The sequence below is a fragment of the Rosa rugosa genome, chromosome 3 (assembly GCF_958449725.1).
Source record: "Rosa rugosa chromosome 3, drRosRugo1.1, whole genome shotgun sequence".
NCBI lineage: Eukaryota > Viridiplantae > Streptophyta > Magnoliopsida > Rosales > Rosaceae > Rosa > Rosa rugosa.
The window spans coordinates 53,398,810-53,420,058 of record NC_084822.1 but is presented as its reverse complement, the minus strand read 5'-3'; the positions used below and the strand labels follow the sequence as shown (position 1 = coordinate 53,420,058).

At 40.2% G+C, this 21,249-nt stretch overlaps 3 protein-coding genes across 4 annotated transcripts; 1 reads left to right on the top strand and 2 right to left on the bottom strand.

The window, feature by feature from the left end:
- The first annotated feature begins 3,705 nt into the window (after nt 1–3,705).
- LOC133737614 (plastocyanin) lies at nt 3,706–4,441 on the top strand. Its single transcript, XM_062165140.1, has one exon. It carries the CDS (start codon nt 3,786–3,788, stop codon nt 4,284–4,286), a length of 501 nt encoding a protein of 166 aa, XP_062021124.1. The 5' UTR covers nt 3,706–3,785; the 3' UTR covers nt 4,287–4,441.
- A 72-nt stretch (nt 4,442–4,513) lies between these two features.
- Nucleotides 4,514–8,625, bottom strand: LOC133737613 (phospholipase D delta-like). Its single transcript, XM_062165139.1, has 10 exons — nt 7,415–8,625; nt 7,206–7,322; nt 6,846–7,040; nt 6,477–6,755; nt 6,270–6,338; nt 6,027–6,174; nt 5,777–5,925; nt 5,496–5,675; nt 5,109–5,309; nt 4,514–4,996 (listed from the first exon to the last, which is right to left on the bottom strand). Exons 1-10 carry the CDS (start codon nt 8,315–8,317, stop codon nt 4,703–4,705), a joined length of 2,535 nt encoding a protein of 844 aa, XP_062021123.1. The 5' UTR covers nt 8,318–8,625; the 3' UTR covers nt 4,514–4,702.
- A 3,044-nt stretch (nt 8,626–11,669) lies between these two features.
- LOC133740332 (uncharacterized) lies at nt 11,670–21,249 on the bottom strand. 2 transcript variants are annotated; one of them, XM_062168269.1, is made up of 14 exons: nt 20,813–21,249; nt 14,856–14,967; nt 14,662–14,774; nt 14,378–14,500; nt 14,079–14,281; nt 13,911–13,986; nt 13,633–13,719; nt 13,456–13,536; nt 13,306–13,338; nt 13,080–13,133; nt 12,959–13,000; nt 12,668–12,746; nt 12,516–12,586; nt 11,670–12,057 (listed from the first exon to the last, which is right to left on the bottom strand). In XM_062168269.1, the coding sequence occupies exons 1-14, from the start codon at nt 20,981–20,983 to the stop codon at nt 11,965–11,967; spliced, it is 1,338 nt and encodes a 445-aa protein (XP_062024253.1). In that variant the 5' UTR covers nt 20,984–21,249; the 3' UTR covers nt 11,670–11,964. The 2 variants fall into 2 exon arrangements, with proteins under 2 accessions (XP_062024253.1, XP_062024254.1); XM_062168270.1 differs by lacking the exon at nt 20,813–21,249 and adding an exon at nt 15,429–16,374.

Genomic DNA, 21,249 nt, shown 5'->3' with positions numbered 1-21,249 from the left:
CAACTTGAACCTTGCATCTAGGCCAATGATCACCATGTGGTTGATTTTATGAAATGATCCATAATACTTTAACCATCTGGATCTCATATTTCCTGCCATGTCCATCAACACCTGCTCAGTTTCTATTCCAGTTGCAAACCCAGGTAGAACAAACATGCTTTCTATATTTTTTTTCCATGGTAATCACATCATGGAAAGTTGTGTGCACAGTAGGGTGAAATGAAGCACTAACCCTCAATGTGACATCATAGAACACCCTCAAGAAATCCACAAACAGTTCTGCCTTATCCCAATCTCCATCTTCTGGTGTTCAAACTCTATTTCTCTTATTCTTGCTTGGTACTACATTCCCATCATCATCATATTCTTCCTCTGGTTCTTTAAAGTAAGCTGCAAAGCTGCTATCCTCATCCGCCAACATCAAAGTAAAAGTCTTCTTGAATTTCAAACCAGCTTCTAGCATGAGGTAGGTGCTGTTCCACCTAGTTGGGACATCCAAACACACCAGTCCCCTACATGGAATTTTCTGTCTCTCCACAGCCTTCTTAAAAGTATCCAATGTTTGGAGAAGATCTCACAAACTTCACAGCATTCCTAATTGCCAACACAGACTTCTGCAACCTCTTTAACCCATGCCCACTATCAAATTAGTGATGTGAGCAGCGCATCTCACATGCATATATCTACCATTCAATATTTGCTGGTAACATGAAGACCTGTTCATCTTAGAAACAAGCCACTCTAAAGCAGACTTGTTTGCAGATGCATTGTCAACTGTAATGCACATCACCTTCTCAATCCCCCACTGCTCAAGGCATGATTCTATAAGCTTTCCTATAGTAGACCCTTGGTGATTTTGAATCACACATAAACTAATGACCATTTCCAATCAATGTCAATGAAATGGGCAGTAAGCACCATATAATTGACATTTTGAACACTTGTCCAAGTGTCAGTGGTGAGGTTCAACCTATACTGCTTCAAAATATTCTTCAATTCCTTCTTTGAAGTGTCATACTTACCTAGAATGGCTCTGCATAGTTTTCTTCTAGAGGGAACATCAAATAGAGGACAGACTTTGCCACAAAATCTGTTAAACCCTTTCTTTTCCACAAAACTAAAAGGCAACTCATCAATCACAATCATCTCTACACAAGCTTCTAGATAATCATCCTGGTTATAAGCTACTGTGGTCAATCTATTTCCCTTTGATTTATCACCAGCAAGATTTTTCTGAGATTTATCTACATTAGGTGGATAATATCTACAATTTTGGTTGATATGCCTAATCATACCATGTACATACCTCCAACAATATGGAGTATTTGCTATCTCACCAAGCATAATTAACACCCTCTTTGGGGCACCCACAAGCCATGGTGAGGCCCAACCGCTACTTGCATCTTGTAGCCCTATGTTCAAGCTACGCTAGGGTATCCGGAAGTCGCAAATCCGTCGCCGGGAAGCCACCTTTCCGGCCTTGCCAAGTTGCCTTCACAATATGCTTTCCTAGACTAGAATAGTGATTTCTACATCTCACATCTAAGAAAATGTAAATGAGGGAGCCTCCTTCCCCTATAAAAGAAGACTCCTTCTCACTTACTCCACATCCCATTACATCTTTTGTAATCCCTTTGGGCCGCAAGGCCCGAACACACTAGTTAAACATTCAAGTGGACGTAATTTCCCGCTAAGGCGGGAAATGAACCACTATACTTCTTGTGTCGTTCTCTCTCTCTCTCTCTCTCTCTCTTTAAAGCTAACTAGAGATCCCACGGATCACTAACGTTAACATACCAGAAGTACCATTCTTAGAACTTTCCACAGCAAAATCTCCTACCTTTCCCCTAGGACAATATTTGCAATAAGCTCGTTTATGAACAATCTCAATATCATTTCCCTCAGCATCTTTCTGAACCTCAATCTTATCATATTCAATAAAATGCTCCCAAACAAAACTACGTTTGATACTAGATGCAGTAGAAGGACACTCACTTATAGATGGAGGAGCTTTAGGTTGACTTGCACCTTCTTCAGCTTCAGTAGCTTGAGCTTGAGCTTCAATCTACTGAAATAATTGTTGTTGTGCTTTACCAGCTTGAGGATAAGATGGTGGTGTTGCTGTGGAAGAATCCTTAAGACCAGAAGCTGTTGGTCGAGGTCGAGCCACTATCTTCTTCCCTCTAGCCATACTGTTCTTCAACTGATGTTGAATTGCAGAATTTGTGATGAACTGATGACTGGTGAATCAACGATGAGATAAGGATTGTGATGAATTGGTGATGGTTGTGACTTGTGAGATTGAAAGAGTGAGAGTGTGAGAGCTGGGGAGGGTATTAGGTTTCAGAATTGGGGATCGAAGTGAATAAAGTGATCGTAGACTGGTCTGTGGTCTCTCCCAACCGAGTTGACATGTACCGTTATGAGCATGCATTCAGTGTGCTCATGTCTATACTAGAAGTATAGACTCGAAAATGGACCAATCAGATATTAAATAAATAGAATTAATTAAAATAAATATAATATTTATATAATTCGGTACGGGCCGGGCCTAATTTGGGTTTGAGTATATGGTACCGAAGTCCGTCCCGCTTTTACTGTTTTAGTTCGGGACGGTCCCAAATCGAGAAATTCAAAAATGAGGCCCGTACCGTCCCGCCATTTTTCGGTTCGGGATCGGACCGGATTCGGTAACTCGGTTTACTATGCCCAGCCCTACTCAAAGTCACATTCTCGTGAACAGTTTGAAGCAAAAACAATGATTTGCTCTAATGGTGAAGTCACTAGGCAACACGAAACCAGGATTTTAATTTAACCAGCGCTAAACTCTCCCTTAGTAAACCTTTTGAAGAAAAAAAAATTTCGTGTTTTCTTTAACTAGTGCGAACAGAAGAGAATAAATCATATGTTCTTATTTTGGAACTTACCTACCTATGTTCCTAAACTGAGTGAAGAGAAATACGATCAAAATTCTTTTTCTTGCCAATGAAATGTTAAGATTGATTGATGATTGGCCAATTTAATTGATAAACAGAATAAAACAAAACACAATGATTTTGAAAACTGGCTGGTCTATTATTCTAAAAATGGTGGGATGTATGCTTAATTAACCTATATGGCTATATGTTACAGAAGAAACAAGAAAGTTGCATTGGCTACAGCCCAATCAACCTGCTTCAATCCTCCGTTTAATGTTATCACATCATGATATGCTAAATTTTCATCCTACTGCACGTGTAAGATAAGCTGATATAATTTTTGATCGTGAAAGAGTGTTTATGTGATTTTTCATAGCGCTCCATAGTCTAAAATAATACTCAATTTTCGAAAAAACTTCACCTCTTACTTATTCTAAAATAATTTTTTTTTCCAAAATATATCGAAAAGTCAAGATCAGAAAACAGTTTAGCCACTCGTTCATAGATTATAGGTTTGTGAGTCCTCCTACAACACAAAACTTATCCTCCTCCACTAATTTTGACGTACTTGTAAGCTCTCACATTCTTCGCCTCACATCAAAAAATCCAAGCCATGTCACGGGATAGCATCCCACACAGCCAATGAGACCGATCCTCACTAGATAACCCTTGTCCTACCTCATCCCCAGTACCATTACCATTCATTCATTCAGTATCCAATCACATATTCCCTCAAACACAAACCACACATCACCAACCTTCTCACCCTATTAAAACAATCCCTTCCACTCTTCTCCTTTTGAATTTGATCCCTATTAAAGTCTTGAGGCGACGAACTAGAACACAACAAACACACAACTCTCAACAATGGCCACCGTCACTCCTGCTGCCGTTGCCATTCCCTCATTCAGCGGACTCAAGTCCGCCGGAGCAACCAAACTTGGCGCCACCTCCGTGAAGGTCTCAGCTGCAGTCCCAAGAATGAGCATCAAGTCCTCACTCAAGGACGTCGGTGTTGCAGTCGCTGCCACCGCCGCGAGTGCACTCCTCGCCAGCAATGCCTTGGCCATTGAGATCCTTCTCGGCGGCGACGATGGCTCCTTGGCTTTCGTCCCCAACGAGTTCTCCATCAGCCCCGGGGACAAGATCGTCTTCAAGAACAACGCTGGATTCCCACACAACATTGTCTTCGACGAGGACGAGATTCCCGGGGGTGTTAATGCCGGGAAAATCTCCATGAGCGAGGAGGATCTCCTCAACGCCCCAGGAGAGACCTACTCCGTTACCTTGACTGAAAAAGGAACCTACTCTTTCTACTGCTCTCCTCACCAGGGAGCTGGTATGTCCGGCAAGGTTACCGTTAACTAAGCTCTGTTTAGTTCTCTGTTTATTCTAAGATCAATGCTAGCTTCCTTTTCATGGGTGGTAGTAGAGCTTATAATAGCCGAGCCAGTATATTGACAATGAGAGAATTTGTGAGGTGAATTGTTGAATTATATATTGCCATTGTGTTTGTCTGTTTCTTTGTTCATCTTCTTCATTTCAAGTTGTAGATTTGTGATCTTAATTACTCGTTTAAAATATGCTTGAACAAAGAACAAAGTGAAGTATATCGGACTATATATACTATTATGATGTAATACATTACAAGCTATCCCTAATTTCACTTCCGTTACTAACACTTTACACTTTGTATACTCAAAACCTTTTGGATCACAGTGTGTATAATCTCATGAATGTATAGATACGAAAAAATTGGAGTAGTAGCAAGGAGCTTAGTAAAGTTAAGTAGTTAAAGCATCAGGAAGGTTAGTGCGGGCGCCGAGGATCTTACCGCCAACATCAGGGAAGCTCTCTCGTCCAGGCAATGCACCTACCTTCCCATTGGCACAAACCTCAACTGGGTATTTGATGAGGTGTCCCTGCAATTCTATAAAATCATCGGCCACGAACCTACTCCAATTATCCTGACCAATGTCGTTCACACGCTTCACACATTCTAATGTTTGAGGCTCCTTGAAGCAATTCTCAACCATCCCCATGTGTTCTGCCCAAAGTGACATTCTATATCCATATACCTGAAAACAAATCAACAAAGAGCATCTGTGATTAGCTTCATTACTAGAGGCTGGTGTGCTGTTAATCCATATACGCTACGAGAACATGGTTATGGAGCTACATAGTAGATACCTGGCCATGAGGATGCCGCTTCTTCTTACCCCACGTGTGATGCGGTTGATATGCCCCCATGGCTATCTCGGTGTCCCTAGATCCTGCCATGGATCGTTGGTTGATATTCGCAGAACCTATTATCACGTACTCATCATCTACTACCATTCCCTTGGCATGAACATAAATCATAAACCGTTGAAATTTTTGGGAGGCGGAAACCTGAAAACCAATTGCGGTGTTTTTTTTGATTAGCTAGGAAACCAATTGCAGTTAATTCACATATTTTGCATCAGGTAAAAGATACATACTAATTCAAAGCCTACTCTGCCTTCGGCATATAAATAAACTAAAACAAAAACATCAATCGCTTCGGTGATAGAAAGAAGTTTTGTATGCTATGATTACCGTGTGACTTGGAGAACCAGTTCTGGGAGCTTGGTTATTTGTACAGGACACTGTGGCAGGCAGCTTTTCCCGATTACCAAGACAGTAGAAATTTAGGTAGTCCTGCGGATGAGCATTCGCAATATTCATGGATTTCAGCTCTTTTGCTATGATTTCATACATCATTTGCATTGTTTGTCCCTGAAAAGAATGAACAAGCAAATTTAGTTGGTAACTGATTTTGATGTATTAAGTTAGCAACTGAGTTTGTTATAGCCTTAGCTGCAATATGTGCAGCTTACCTGCCAAAAGAGAATTTGTTGCACAGGAGCAGAAGAGGGCACACCTTCTGGCCACATTGGTATCACGACATAAACTGCAAATCTCTCTTTGGCTCGTATCTTACTAGCAATCTTTAATGCCAACTCCATTGGAATTAAATTGTCAGCACCTGTATATGTACCAAGCTCAATTGTTAGCACCTTATTTATTGTAGAACACTTCTGCTATAGTTGATTGGAAAGCATAAATAGGGAAAGAATATATAACCACCTGCTTCTTTGTAAGTTGGCCATGCATAAGATGATCCGAGGAAATACTGATTCTCAATGTATATGAAGTGTTGCGCAGATCTGATTGCTTCGATATATGCTGTTTGGATGCTCTTGTCTATAACCAAATTTTTGGCACAGAAAAGATTCTGCAGTAAAATATAGTGCCAAGGAATTGATTAGATGACCACTAAATGTGTCTGTTAGTTAAGTTGTTAAAAATTGAAGAAAGATGTGAGCCAACCTGATTCTCAGCTTCATAGACATCTTTGGGAAATCCTTTCACAGATCCAGAATCTATGGATCGGAATATCTGTCATTTTAAGTTCGATATAGAATAAGATTGACCAAGTTAGACAAAGTAGCAAAGGAATAATAGAAGTAAGATCAAAGCATGTGCAGAATGCAATGCAGCAAACTGCAAGATATGTGAACATTAACTAATTATGACCTGAACACGCCAGTTTTGAGGATCATCTTCATCTGAAACCCGTAATACAGGATCATCATTGGAACTTTTTGGTGCGGGACTAAGTATCCATGAGATGCGCTCCAACTTGATCAAAGCATCGTCGTGCCAACGCGACACTCTTTTAAAGCGTTGGCCCAACTCTGACCATTTTGTGGCTCTTTTCCAACGCTGCTCAAAATTAGTTAGCACATCGTATGCAGCCGGCCCTTCAATTTTGCAATGTAGATCATGCCAGGGTTGTCTTGGACCCTTTGTACCCTATGAATGGTCAATGTCAATTCACCCTCAATATTAAAAAGCATAGAGCCAATTGCCAAATTAGTAGTATTACGAACTACAAATACTCACAGCCAATGTGGGATTATGGAAATCACCCTGGAAAACTGTGTCAACATCGCGAAACAGCCGATGCTCAGGAGTATCATAGCGGCCATCACAGAGGTCCAGACCTCCTATAAATGCAGTAATCTTTCGATTGTTTCCAGACGCTTGTGTATCCACAATCACACACTTTTGATGATGCGTAAACAAGGTCCCAACAACCTACATTAGTACCATGTGACCCAAATTAATTAAACATACATATTATCAGCAACTCAAATGCAATTCTTTGTATGAACAAGTTTCCATGCGAAATCATTATATAATTTCCGACCAAAATAAATAGATAATTGAAACAGTAACTGAACCATGGTATATAAAGCATGCCTGTTGCTTGAAAATGCTAAGCTTACTGCTGGCATATCGCGGTGACAGCACGCATGACACCGAAGAATGCTTAAAAAACTTCCTGGTTTCTTCATCATGCGTTTGCATCACTCCGGTCTACACACAGATTTACACCAACAAAATGTCAACCTCAACTGAATCACAATCAAAGTGAAAGGTAACCAAACAGAAACTAAACTAAAACGCACCGTATTGATGAAGAACTTGCTGTGAGAAGTCTTATCATCCCAAACCAGCAACAAAACTCTCAATCCTTCCTGGGATTTATACTTGAGCAACTCCCCCAAATTCAAATTGCCGCCGCTGGGCAAGGGCTTACTGGGCTCTCTGACCACCTTGACCTTGTGATAAATGGACCAGCCCACAATGTACACCAAATGATGGGCCTCCAAGATTGCGTGACATATATCCTCCCAGCACTTCCCATGCTCAAACTGAACCCCGTCGTCCAATTCTATGTCCTCCATCACCGAGTCCGGCACGTGCGCGTCCTGGTACAGCGTCACGTGACCTCCTCGCCGTGCCGGAAAGTAACAATTCTCGACTCCCCCGAAACGTTCGTGGGATATTCCGTGCTGATACAACGGATTGTCCTCGCATTTCGTGAACCTCATTTCCAACCTAACCGCCGAGTCCGGTTTCGGCGGCTTCCCCAACGGCCCGATTATCGGAAACCAATCGCTGATCGTCTCGCCGGAGAGGATTCGCTGCGCCGGGACGGACGCGACGCCGATTAAATCGGCGCCGAACATGTCGTTGTCTTTGACGTAGAACTCGACTTGCGAGACGGGGTGGGCGAGAGGGATCTTGAAATGCTCCTTCCATTCCGGGTTCTGGGAGTTGGAGATCACGCGCGTCCTGGCGACGGTAGCTCCGGCGAGGCAGACCGTGACATAAGGGTCGCTGGTGATGATTTTATGGTGACTGCGGTGCTGTTTAGCGCTCGAGAATGGCTTGCGGCAGGCCGAGAACAATCGCCGGAATCGCTCGGAGAGCATGTCCATGTTGGGCAAATATCGCGCCTCTATGATTTTCAAATCCAGGTTGCCGTGAAGGTACACCACCAATGGTTCTGAGTTATCTTCCGCCATTAAATTTGGTGGTTGAGCGCGACAATGTAGATAGGGAAGGATTAATGTGACGTTGGCGATGCACCGGAGAACCAGAACGGGTACGTATTCCGACAACTTATGTACGTGGTCGGTGTTTCGACGTTGGCTTTGTAGAAGAGACCTTGAGAGATGTAGGTGAATTGCTTATTGAGCTCCCTCTCCGACGAAGCCAACGGCGAAAACCGAAGGCGCCAAGAGAAGAGCGGCAATATATGGCAAAGGGTATGGGGCTATGTACGTGGGGAGGTTATGGCGTTCTGCGTGGGAACGTGAGGTCTGGTCTGGCAGGGTCTACGAGTAGTAATTGTGAATTGGAGTAGGGGACACGTGGGGGGTAATAAACAAAGTGAAGCTTGCAATCTAACCAATTTTATAGGTTAATGGTTGGAACGTCCCTGATTTGAACTTGATGCTGAGTCGAGCACTTGACTTTCTTTTGTTTTTTTTTTTTCTTCACGTTATCAATATATTTGAAACCATGTTCGGGTGGCTTATGAATATAAGACCTCGTTTGGTTCGCGGAAAGGAAAGTAGTTCCTTTGTCTTTCCCATGAGAAGGGAAATGAACTTTCCGAATAACTTTCCATTCCGATGTTTGGTAATGTAAGGAAAGTTATCCGGAAAGTTGTTAAAAATTATGTAATTAATTGAATAAAATAATATGTTGTGAGTAATAAATGCAATGAAAGAATGGGGGAAAGTGATTCCTTTGGAGTATGGAAGGAACCATTTTCCCCCCTATTTTCCTTTGCTTCAGGAAAGTATTTCCTTTCCTTTTGCATCCCAAACACAGGAAAGGAACAACTTTCATTTCCTGATGCTTACTTTCCGCGAACCAAACGAGGCCTTAGGGTTGCAATTGGTATTTACTATTTAGAATTTTTTTTTGCTTATAATCCAATTAAACTATCCTTTCAAAAAAAAATTTAATTAAACTATAAATAGCAAGACGATTTGACATCAAAGCGGCTCACACGCTAAACTAAATGTTTCAACAAAATTGTATCTTGAAATGCTAGACTTATTTGTTTATAATTAATGAAGTTTAACCATAAATAGCAACTCGTTTAGACATCAGAGCGGTTCATACGCTAATTAAATATTTCAACAAAATTGTATCTAGACCAGTAACTATATATAGGGCACGTTTACTTACTTGGAATGAGAGGAAATGATTACGGGGTAAAACTATTCCTACGTTTATTAACACATAAAGGAATCAGAATGATTCCAGATAAAAGTATTCCTGTGTTTACTAACACATAAATGAATCAGAATGATTCTGGATAAAAGTATTCTTGTGTTTACTAACACAGGAAGAAATCGGAATTGGTGTAGGTCCCACCTCCTTATAAGGAATCAATTACTGAATACTCAGGAATTTGATTACGAATGGAAGAGATGGGTTTAGGAATCAACTCCTCCGAAATCAATACCGATTCATTTCTTCTCTCATTCCAGTTGTCTCCGATTCATGATTATTTTCCATTCCAAGTAAGTAAACATGCCAATAGTGACAGTTGAGAGAAGTGATAATTCTTATGAATAACATTCTCAATGTTGTTAGATGCTCAATTTGTATTTGTGTAGTATAGATATTCGAAAGAATGTTTATTTAGCATATGCCTTTTTCCCTATCTATGAATCGATAATGAAATCCTTAATATAAATATGGTGGATGCTTAATCCTTATTCAATGTTCTTTCATTTAAAAATTAAACCATGTGACATGATAACGTTCTGAGTTGTTGTCATAGCATTTAGGAAGATGAGCTGTCTAACCCAATTTAACAAAGTAGCTAGAGGTTTGTTAATCGTTTGTTTGACTTTTTTGGGTTGAAGAAAGAGGATTCGTTGACTTGAGAAATACAGATGGTGATGGCATTTATTGGCCCCTAAAACTTTAGACCAGCCTCATGCTTCCGACGAGTCTTCAGTCAGCAAACGGCACTTAAATTATACATATTAGTCTTTTACGGCCGTAAATAAGGGGGGTGTATTGTATATGGAATTAGTGGAACTTTTAAACAAATCTATGGAATTTAAAAGTCTGGGTGTATTCAATATAGACTTTTAACAGTCCATGAAAGTCTTGAGGTATTCAATTAGGATTTTTAAAGACTTCATGAATTCCACCAAAATCTAGGGGTATTCAATTAGGACTTTTAAAAATGAATAAAAGTACAGAGGTATTCAAAATATCATTCATACTTATGGAATTAGAAAATCATGGATAATCATGGACTTTGTAGTGTTAACTATAAATACCAAACTCCAATAATTTTCCAGCCTCCAGACTAAAGATTTCAAAAAGTCTATCAAAGTTTCCTCTTCAAAAAAAAAAAAAAAAAAAAGGTCTATCAAAGTTCTTCTCTCTACGCACGAAGAAGTTTGTCCTTCATCATCTCTCTTTCTTATGATATCAACCTTTTTTTGATACCCAACATGTTCATTGTAGTTGTTGAATGTGATTTTTATTTTTTTTTGTTTTCAATTGTGATACTTCGAACCCTAATAGCAATAAAAATGATTTATGAAACCCTAAAACTCAAATATTGTGGTCTAACCCTAAGACCTTGAACCATACTAAATTTTATCTTATTAATTAATTCTTCTCATTAATTTGAATTTATATTATGGTTCAAAAAAAGGTTGAACAATTGAATTTCAATTGATTGATTATAGATCAAGACATTGACCAATATTGCTACAATATATGTTAATCGGCGAAAACAAAATTGATGAGAATAATTAACTATAAACATCAAGTGATCTATATTGTATATTTATGTTGTTGGGAGATTAGGAATGCGAGTTTGTTTGCTAGACAGACTAAGCATCATTTATTTGAGTCAATTTCTATTAGAAGATACTGGAGCATTGAAGAGACAACAAGTTATTATTTTGTTTTGTGTTTGGGCTGCATTTGTTTTAATTTTTTTGTTTTTCGTTTTTGTTTGTTTGTTTTTTTATTTTTTTTATTTTGTACATCCTAGGAAATCTGTAGAAGTCATTCATAATAAAGTATATAGATTTTCATGAATCAATAAAAGTCTGTTGCTAAAATCAATGGTTTTAAGAAATCCATAACAGTCTATCAACTTTTTAAAGAGTCTGTGGACTTTTCAAAAAGTCTGTCATTTAAAAACAGTCTGCACAAATCCAAATACAATACACCCCCCTAAGTGACAAAATCAAAAGATCGAAGAGGCATGAAAAAGGCCAATTCTGGTGTGCTGATGCATATATGTACGAGGAAATGAATCGATGCCAATTCTGATGTGGTCGATTCACTAGCATTATCAAGATACATTATATACAGAACAAAAGATCAAGCAACAAATACATACTAATACATTCTGTTCGATCTTATGTTATCAATATATACAATCCAATTTCTAAACTTCTCATGAAATAGATATGTGATTGGGTTATCAGCATCTTGTTCTGGTGAAGGTGAAAACAAAACCACTCTCCACAATGCCACCTCCCAATCCCAAAGATCAACCAAAAATTGTTGATATTTATAATTTATAGAAAGCAAAACGCTAAGACAAGATAACCATTACAACTCGACAATTCTTGGTGTGCCGGACAATGAAAAATTTCTGCTCGGAATATGAAAACTAGGGTTCCATGCGATTGCAATTGCTGTTGACCCGTTCACTTGATATGGGAGGAGCAGCCCTTATCATCACGCTTTGAATAAAGGCTATCATCTACACACATACAGAATAAAGCTAAAAACCACAGAATACAGAACAGATGCAAGTAAACATCAATTCATATGCAAAAGGGAAACTATACCAAAATACATGACCTAATATAAAAGGTGTCTCAAGGTCACCTTGAACTTCAGTAGGCATTAGTATATAGCAATTACATATAAGGTAAAGTGAATTGCTCACTCAGAAGAGGCTCTCAACTAGTATCAGTTAGGACAAAGTGCTCATGACACCTTACATACAAAATCAGTTATTTAGTCATTTATACAAGATGCTTAAGATGCTTGAGTAAGTCAGGCTATAATAGGTCTCATGGTCTCATTTCATTAACAATTTTGTCTCTAAAACCTGCAAATTTCTTGCAAACGTGCAACCTAGAAATAGGAGATTATAGTTATAACAAAAAGTTGCAGACAAAAGCAAGCATCGTAAAGTAAAGTATAAGCTCTTACCGCAGCAAATCCAACGCATATGATACTAAAACCAGGAAAATTAAATGGTGCCTTTTCAGACAGGAACAAAGCTGAAAGAAAGAGTTGACATTCTTAGTTTAAAATGGGAGAAAATTGGCTAAGCAAGAGAGTAAAATGGAAATTCAAAACACCTGTTAGAGGAGAGAAAGCAAAGGGAGATATAACATTTGCAAAGGAGCATATGCCTGAAATGCACCCTTGAGCCTTTCCCTGAAAATAAAGAGTTACAGATAGCAAAGACAACTTAGAGCCCAAAAGGGTAAGTTATATGCTGCATACCAATACATTCTTATGCATAACACTTCAATTGCAAAGGATCAGCTTAAACGAAATCAGTAAAATTGATAGCAGTCTGCCAATATATATAACTGTCAAAATCACGCTTATAAATCAAATTGCAGCACTCCTCTCAAGAAAATTACCTGCTCAGACGGCCCAACTTGTTTAGATACAATGCTTCGCATCTGTAAATGTGTAACTGAATTAGTCCAAATCCAACACCAGGTAAATGCTAAACTATGAAACACAACTAGAGAAACTTACACATGGCTGTGCAAACACAAAAAAGATAGAGAACATAGCAGCAGCATATGGAACCTATAACATTTCAGAATGTTAGCCATAATGGGGCAACAAAAGTTGGGTAAAACAGATACCAGCTGCAATCTAAGAGATTAATAGAGTTCTAGTAGCAGTAGATTAAAACATATAATTTTAATTTCACAATAAAGATACACTTGAGATTGCCAGAGAAGTTGCAAGTAGGTACCCAGAAGGACCACGCAAGGCCATAAAAAAACATCTGCAGTTAGTAAGCAGATGATTAGATAAGAGATTACTCTGCATGTCAAGATGCTTACAAACAAGATCGAACCTTTGTGGCTTGTCCAGAACTAAATAATTACAGCCAGATGCTTACATGTGCACAGCCAAAAAGAAGCCCTATCGAAAGTAACCTCTCCTCTCCTAAAACAGGAGCCAGTAAGGGCATGAGAACCAACTGCAGGAAGTTCTAGTTTTTAGTACAATTAAAATGTAATGGAACTATGAAGGAAGTTAATCTGCAAAGTAATCAAACCAAAGCAGTGAGAAAAACCTGTGAAATAGTGCCTGCAACCCCCGAAATCACCATTAGGTCAGCAAACTGATCCTTGTTGAAGTGAAACCGGGCCTTTAAATAGTACTGCACGGCAAACAATGGATTTCAACCACTGCATTCTTATGTGCTATTCCAACACAGTCTACGAATATATGTTTCTGTACGAATAATCCACTCAAATATAAGATAAAAAAAATTGAGTTCATCTGTGAGACAGTAAACCAAAATTTAGTTCAGTTACACTTCTCTAAGTCTAAATGTTGCTCTTCACTCACCAATAGTGAAGCATGAAGGCCAACATCGGCCAGATGGCTGAAAAACGCAACAATTGCAGCTTGGGAAAATGTAGGGCTGCAAATAAGAGCGACAAACTAAATAAATTTCATGGATTTGGGAAAAGTGAAAATAAATATTGGCTACTGAAGGCGGGAAAATTGACTGACCTAGTTTTCAACAATGCGATTATATCAGGTAATGAAGGTAAAGCTGTAGAGGACTGCAATTCCGCATTTGAATTTTCATCCGAATTCGAAACTTTTGGGTTTTCATTTGAGAGCAATGGAGCGGAAATGTTATCGTCTATAATCGAATCCGGTAGGAAAATCCTCATGTACATTACTGCTACAACCGCCACCGTTGTCGCCACCTAATGATAATAACATCAACGAATTCATATCCTACGATTGCATATATACTTACATACAGAGATGATGGATAAATGAAACAGCGAAGGAGAGAATACCTGAAACATTGAGGTAGTGGATACAAAACGAGTAAATAGGGTTCCGCAGACGAAGGCAGAGGAACTAATCCCTGATAGAATTCCAAACGTCGAGGCTCGTCGTCCTTCTGGAACATTATCCGCCTGAGAATTGATATGAACATGGTGTCAACTGTTTAGAACAGAGTGCTATATGGAACAGAGAGGGGAAGTGGGACTGAATGGGCCTAGTTACATATGGGTGTATAGCTAGAGAAACACAAATAGTCACGGGCCACATTGAGAGATTAGAGCATGATGCTTACCACATAGGCAAGGGCGAGGCAGTGAACGCTGCCTTCGCAGACCATGGCAGTGAGAGTCTTGGCCACAAAGTACGCATAGAAGAAATTCCTAGTCCTGCTGTAGGCTAATATTCCTGTAACCAGTTCTCGATTAGGTCTAAATCACAAGTTAAACAAAATAGAAAAACATGTACCTCTTATAAAGTTATAAGTACCTAAGGGGATTATAGTGAAAATCATTGGAAGTGTGAGCAGAGCTTTTCTCCCACATTTGTCTGAGAGATTCCCTACCAAAGGCATCATCACCAGTGTTCCCAGCCCTACGATCTGCAAAGATCAACAGTCCATCACGAACTCAAAGTTAATTAAGACGGTACCATGCATGCATGCATCAAGATGTTAATTTATTTTTAGTTATATTAGAGAATATCTAATTCTTTACTGAACTTATTAATCCTAATTCAGTTCTATATTACACTATGCATCGAGATGTTAATTACTTGCCTAGGGTGTACTAATGTTTTCTTTTTAGTTTTCCTAACGCATAAAATTATTATTGTAATGCAGGACATGCAGCGAGACAACAAAAGCAATAAAAATGTGGTTGTCGGGGAGGACCGCCTCCGACCCTCCTGCCGGTGCAATTTCCAAGTTTGTCAACAAGCTATTATAAACTTGCAAAGCGCCAAAATTGCACTCACTCAGTCACTCATCGTGATAAATGATTAAACTCATGGGGAAGTTTCCCGTGGGAGAATAGTGACAAGAGAAAATGAGGTATAGCCTACCTCCTCTTAATTTCTTCATAACTGATCATCAGCTTCAAGTCTTTTTGTTTCGAAGTGCCCAGAATACAAGGCGTACGTGCTTTTCCTTCTTTCTCACTCTCTTTATTTATAAATATTAATTGGGTTAGTATTAATATATTATATATGATGCAATGAGCGGAATACTGAGTAATGAAATTAAATTCAGACGAACTGTTCTCGATAAAGTTGCCGGAAATATGAAGAAGAAGATGCATGAATGGAAGCTAGTTATCTACGTACGTACGCTAACTTAAGAAAGAACATGATTGATAGCTAGATATAGCTTTGTTGAAATCCAGTGATGAGGTAAATAGCCAAGGAGCAATGGTCTTTTCCAGGACAAAAAGCAGACGTAGTAACATCGGTAATTGCCGGAATCACCATGAACGTAGAGAAACCATGCAGAAAGACTGCAATGGAGAGGTGGTTCAACCCAGCCCCACCCAGTGACGATATCTTTTCCATCTTCCTCACCGGTATGTGAAGGTAAAGCTAGTTAACTGAAGGTAAAACTTAATTAGAGGCTAGAGTTGTGACCCGCATAAGAGAGTGCGAGAAATGCTAGCTAGTAGCTAGTAAACTACAACATAAGAAGGTCGTGGTGGATCAAGAAGAAGTGAGAGCAACTGAGCAAGTGAATGTGATGTTGCATATATGTGCCGGTGGTTGTGGTATGTACGTGTCCCGTACTGGACCGTCTGGGACTTTTGCCACGTTTGTTAATTAATAAGACCGCATGAATTTATGCATGATAACCAAGAAATGGACGCCTGGAATAGCATGATCGACACATGCAAGTGATCGAGCACTTTAGCGGTCCCTTAATTTTAGGGAAAAAAATACAAACAGTACCCAACCTCAGGCCCACTCGTAATTTCTATACCCAAGGTTTCGAAACTATCACTTTGGTACCCCAAATATGGACCCCGACCCAACTTTAGTACTTGGAGCCGTTATCTCAGTAGCGGCGTCTGACAGGTGGCATATATTGAAGGACAAATTCGTCCTTTCATATTTAATTCATTATTTTATATATATATCCTATATATATATATATATATATATATATATATATATATATATATTTTACCTCTGTTCTCTCTCTCTCTCTCTCTCTTCCCTCTGCCTCTCTCTCTCTCTCTCTCTCTCTCTCTCTCTCTCTCTCTCTCTCTCTCTCTCTCTCTCTCTCTCTCTCTCTCTCTCTCTCTCTTCCTTTAACCATCATCAACGACTACCCACCACCACCATCAGAACCGTCATTCCTCTTGCCGGCGTTTCTGCCCCGCGCCTCCTCCTCTTCAGCCCCACCCGCCTTGCAGCAGCCCTTGCCTTGAAGCCCCACAGCCGTCCAGACCAGCACACCAGGCCGAGCGCTGCCCAGCCATGCCCAGTCGCTGCCCAACCTCGCCCAGCGCATCGCCTAGCCCCCCCCCCCCTCTGCGCGCACATCGCCCTCCGTGCTGCTGCCCCACGTCCCTAGCCTGCGCAGCCCACCCAGCGCAGCAAGCCTGCAACCTGCCCACACTCGCCCACCCTCGATCACGTACATGGGTGATGCAATAACGGCGCATCCAAGAAGTGAAATTAATTTGCCCCAATTCTGGGTTTCATTCTTTTGGCAAGGGTCTGGAGAAGATGATGGGAGAGTTGGGAGGAAGAAGAAAACGAAGAGAGCTTGAGGAAGAAGAAGAAATCTAGTGAAAGGACGAGAATACCCCTCAAAGTTTGACAGTTGACTAAGGCTGTAACGGCCAACAGTGTTTTAGGTACTAAAGTTGGGTCGGGCAAGGTATTTGGGGTACCAAAGTGATAGTTTCGAAACCTTGGGTATAGAAATTCGGAGTGGGCCTTAGGTTGGGTACTGTTTGTATTTTTTTCCCTTAATTTTAAGTAGACTGTCCACTGACGCAAGGAGGGGAAATGGCTATTTAGACCCTGTTTGGAATATTGGATCTTGCTTGTTCTACCAGATTATCCCACTTTAGTCACTTCACTTCGTAAATAAAATTAAGGGGTTTTGTCCATTTACCCCATTTCTAGGGATTTTTTTCCCACTTACCCCATTAAGTTTTTTTAATTCTCTCTTACCCAATACACTCTAAGGGAGTCTTCCCTAATACCCCATTAAGATTTTTTTTTTGTTTTTAATTTTTTTTTAATACCATTTTACCCCTCACCCCTTTGTTACTTAGAGAGAGAAATAGAGAAAATGGAAGAGAGAGAAACCATAGGAGACTTCGCCGGAGCCCGTCACCGGCCGCCGGAATCCGGTCAACTTTCGCCGGAATCCGGCCAACTTTCGCCGGAATCCGGCCAACTTTCGCCGGAATCCGGCCAACTTTCGCCGGAATCCGGTCACCGGCTGCCGCCCACCGGAATTTGCTGAAAATCTCACCGGAAAGTTTTTTTGCCCCCAATAGACGTCTATTGCCCTCCAATAGACGTCTATTGCCCTCCAATAGACGTCTATTGCCCCAATAGTCTATTGCCCCCTAATAGACGTCTATTGCCCCCTAATAGACGTTTATTGGCCCCCAATAGACGACTATCAGCCATGTATTGCCCCCCAATAGACGACTATCAGCCATGTATTGCCCCCCAGTAGACGTCTATTGCCCCCCAATAGACGTTTAGATTACCGAAATGGTAATTAATCTTCCTAAAACTACACAAATAAAACTTTGATTAAAGAAAAAAAAAGAGGAGATTACATCAATTCAAAACGTCTATTGCCCCCCAATAGATGTCTATTACCCCCCAATAGACGCTTTAACAGATGTCTATTGCCCCAATAGAACTTTTTTTTCTTCATTTTTTCTTTCTATCCGGGCATTCTGCACCATTTTACCCAAAAAAAAAAAACAGAGAAATTGATTGAGTCACCCAATGAAAAGCTCTGGGCACCCATGTCCTCTTCTCTAGGGCTGTAAGTAGGCTCGATACAGCTCGTGTTCGACTCGTATTCGGCTCGATTTTAGCTCGTTCGGCTCGTGCTCGTAAGATAAATGAGCCGAGCTTGAGCTCAATATTAAGCTCGACAAAAAAACGAGCCGAGCTTGAGCAAGGATATATTCGGCTCGTCTAGCTCGTGAGTAGCTCGTATTTTCCATGAGTAGCTCGAGCTTGTTAAAACTCGGCTCGTTTGTTAAAGCTCGACTAATGAATATTTATACTATAAAAATATAATTTTTCTAATCTCAATTCTTAAATTCTTTTTATTATATTCCTTTTCAATTGGAAGAGAATATGAAAATTTAAATAAAATTTATTATAATAAATAACAATACTTGTGCAACAATTAAATCAAACCATAGCAACCACTATAAAAAGAAAAAAATTGAGATCTTATTTAATTACTTTAAGTGCAATTTTGAGTTGGATTCATCATTTTGAGTTTATTCTAGACAATAAAAGGTATTTGTATGATGGTTAGACATCAAATTTGGATTATTATTTTAAATTTTCTTTCTATCTTTTTTATTTTTTAAATTTAAAGTCAAATGAGCCAAGCCGAGCCTATTCAAGCTCGAGCTCGTCCAATAAATCAAGCCGAGCCGAGCCTAGCTCGGGCCTAAGAAAAATATTCAAGCTGAGCCGAGCTTGAACATGAAAAAGAAAATTCAAGCTTTAGCCCGGCTTGAGCTCGATAAAAAACAAATGAGCCGAACATGATCACCTTAGTATTCGCTCCGACTCGGCTCATTTACACCCTTACTCTTCTCCATTCCTGTTGCAGTCGGAGTCGACTTCTTCTTCTTTCTATTTGCTGCTCACCCAATCTTCTTCTTCTCTCTTCTTCCACAGTTGCAGACCAGACCGGAAACCTAACAAAAGTAGCACCACTATTTTGATTTGCAACCAAGAAGCTTCATCCAAATAAAAAAATAAAAATAAAAAGCTTTTGTAAAAAGAAGACTGCTCGGGACTTCAGGGGGAATATATGGCCAGAAATGAAGAGAATGGGCCGGAGCGGACCAAACCAGGATATCCCCGCATCGAAATCCCCGGAATCCGACATGAATCTCGCCGGAGATGATTGATTCGCGATGGCTGCAGTGGAATCGAGGCGAAGGAGATCGCCGACCGGGCTCTCCAATCCAAACCTTCTGATCGCAGAAGCCACCGTCGGCGAGCACGAAGATCAACGCCATCGTCTGTCCGACTACGACGAGGAGAGAGCGACAGAGCTTTCATGGCAGAGAGAGAGAGAGAGACTGGAGGGCAAGGACCCAAGGGGATCGGAAACCTTCGTCGCCGGTGAGGTCGATCTCGACCATCACTCACATCCTTGCCTTCTTCGTCATCTTCAAGCTTGGATTGCATCTCCGGCGCGGCCATCGCAGAGAGAGAAACCGGAGGTGGAGATCGGGGAGGAGAGAGAGAGAGAGGAGAGAGAGATGGGTTGCTGGCAGCGTGGAGAGAGAGCAGAGAGGAGAGAGGAGAGAGGAGAGAGTGGCATCATGTAGTTTTTTAATTAGGTGAAGGGCAAAGTTGTCATTTCTCTTTAAATTGGGTTAGTGGGAATAAAAATCTGTTGCTGGGGTAAGTGGGATAACTTTGGCTCATTTTGGGGCTTTTGGTCAAGGACCCTAAAATTAAAACCGTAATTTGACTAATTTCTGTAATGTTAGTTATTCTAAATAACTATTATATACTTGGATAATGTTTGGATCGATGAGATCTGGGTGCAGGACTTTTGTGGAGTAGTGGTGGCCTGATGGGCAAGGATGAAGGTTGTGCCATGATTTTAACGGATCACCAATTAAAGTGGGATAGTGAAACTGTGAATGGTGATGATGATTTAATTTGTAAAGTTACAGTGATTGCGGACCCTTAATTTTGACTATTTGGCCGCATTATGGAAATTTCCTTTTCTCTCTTTTTCTTGTTTTCATCTGAGGGAAATTTCCTAGTTTTTACAAAATTTAAGATGTTGGGGGACACAAGGTTTTGTTGCTAGCTGGAATTCGAATTAACCTTCAGACGTCTAACAGAGAGTATAATTGATCGAATTTTTTATTGGCTTGTACTTGAATGCCCGCGGTTATAACAAAGAAACAGCAAAAACGATACGTACATGAAATAAAACTGTCCAGAGGAAGTTGGATGAGCAAGGATGTATTCCCCTAAAAACGTAAAAAATGAACAGCTAGCTCAGACATATTTTCAAAAGAAAGTTAAAATCAAAAGGTGACCAGTTCATTTGCTTGGCGGAGAAAATAAAGAATAAATGGTAGCTAGCTAGCTTTTGCCCAAGTATAGTGCTGAATATAATTGGCACAAGTATAGTGCTGAATATAATTGGCAGTATGCCGGCCGGCCGGAATAAAGAATTAGATGAAAAGATCGAGTAGATTACATACCGCTTGTTGAAATCCGGTGAGGTAAATAGCGATAGAGCACTCGTCTCTTCCGGGACAAAGCGCAGTCATTGTAACGTCGGTAATGGCCGGGATCACCATGAACGTCGCGAAGTTGTGCAGAAAGATCGTCATGTAAAGGTGGCTGAGCCCCCCTGGTGATAACTTCTCCATTACTCTGTAACCAATTACCTCCCTATAGCTCACTCGCTCTTCGAAATGTCAGTCTCAGTTGGACTCTAAATTCACCCCTATTTTAAGGGAAGGAGTCATGAACTGGAAAAGGCTTCTCCCACTACCCTAACCAAACTTGGCAGAAATAACTAGAATAGCTAAAGCTTAAAGCAGGAGAGACCTTGTTTGAAAAAGAAATACGTGCATTATATCAAGCATGATATAGGAATCTTATATATAGTATTGGAGTATTGGCCTAGCTTTAT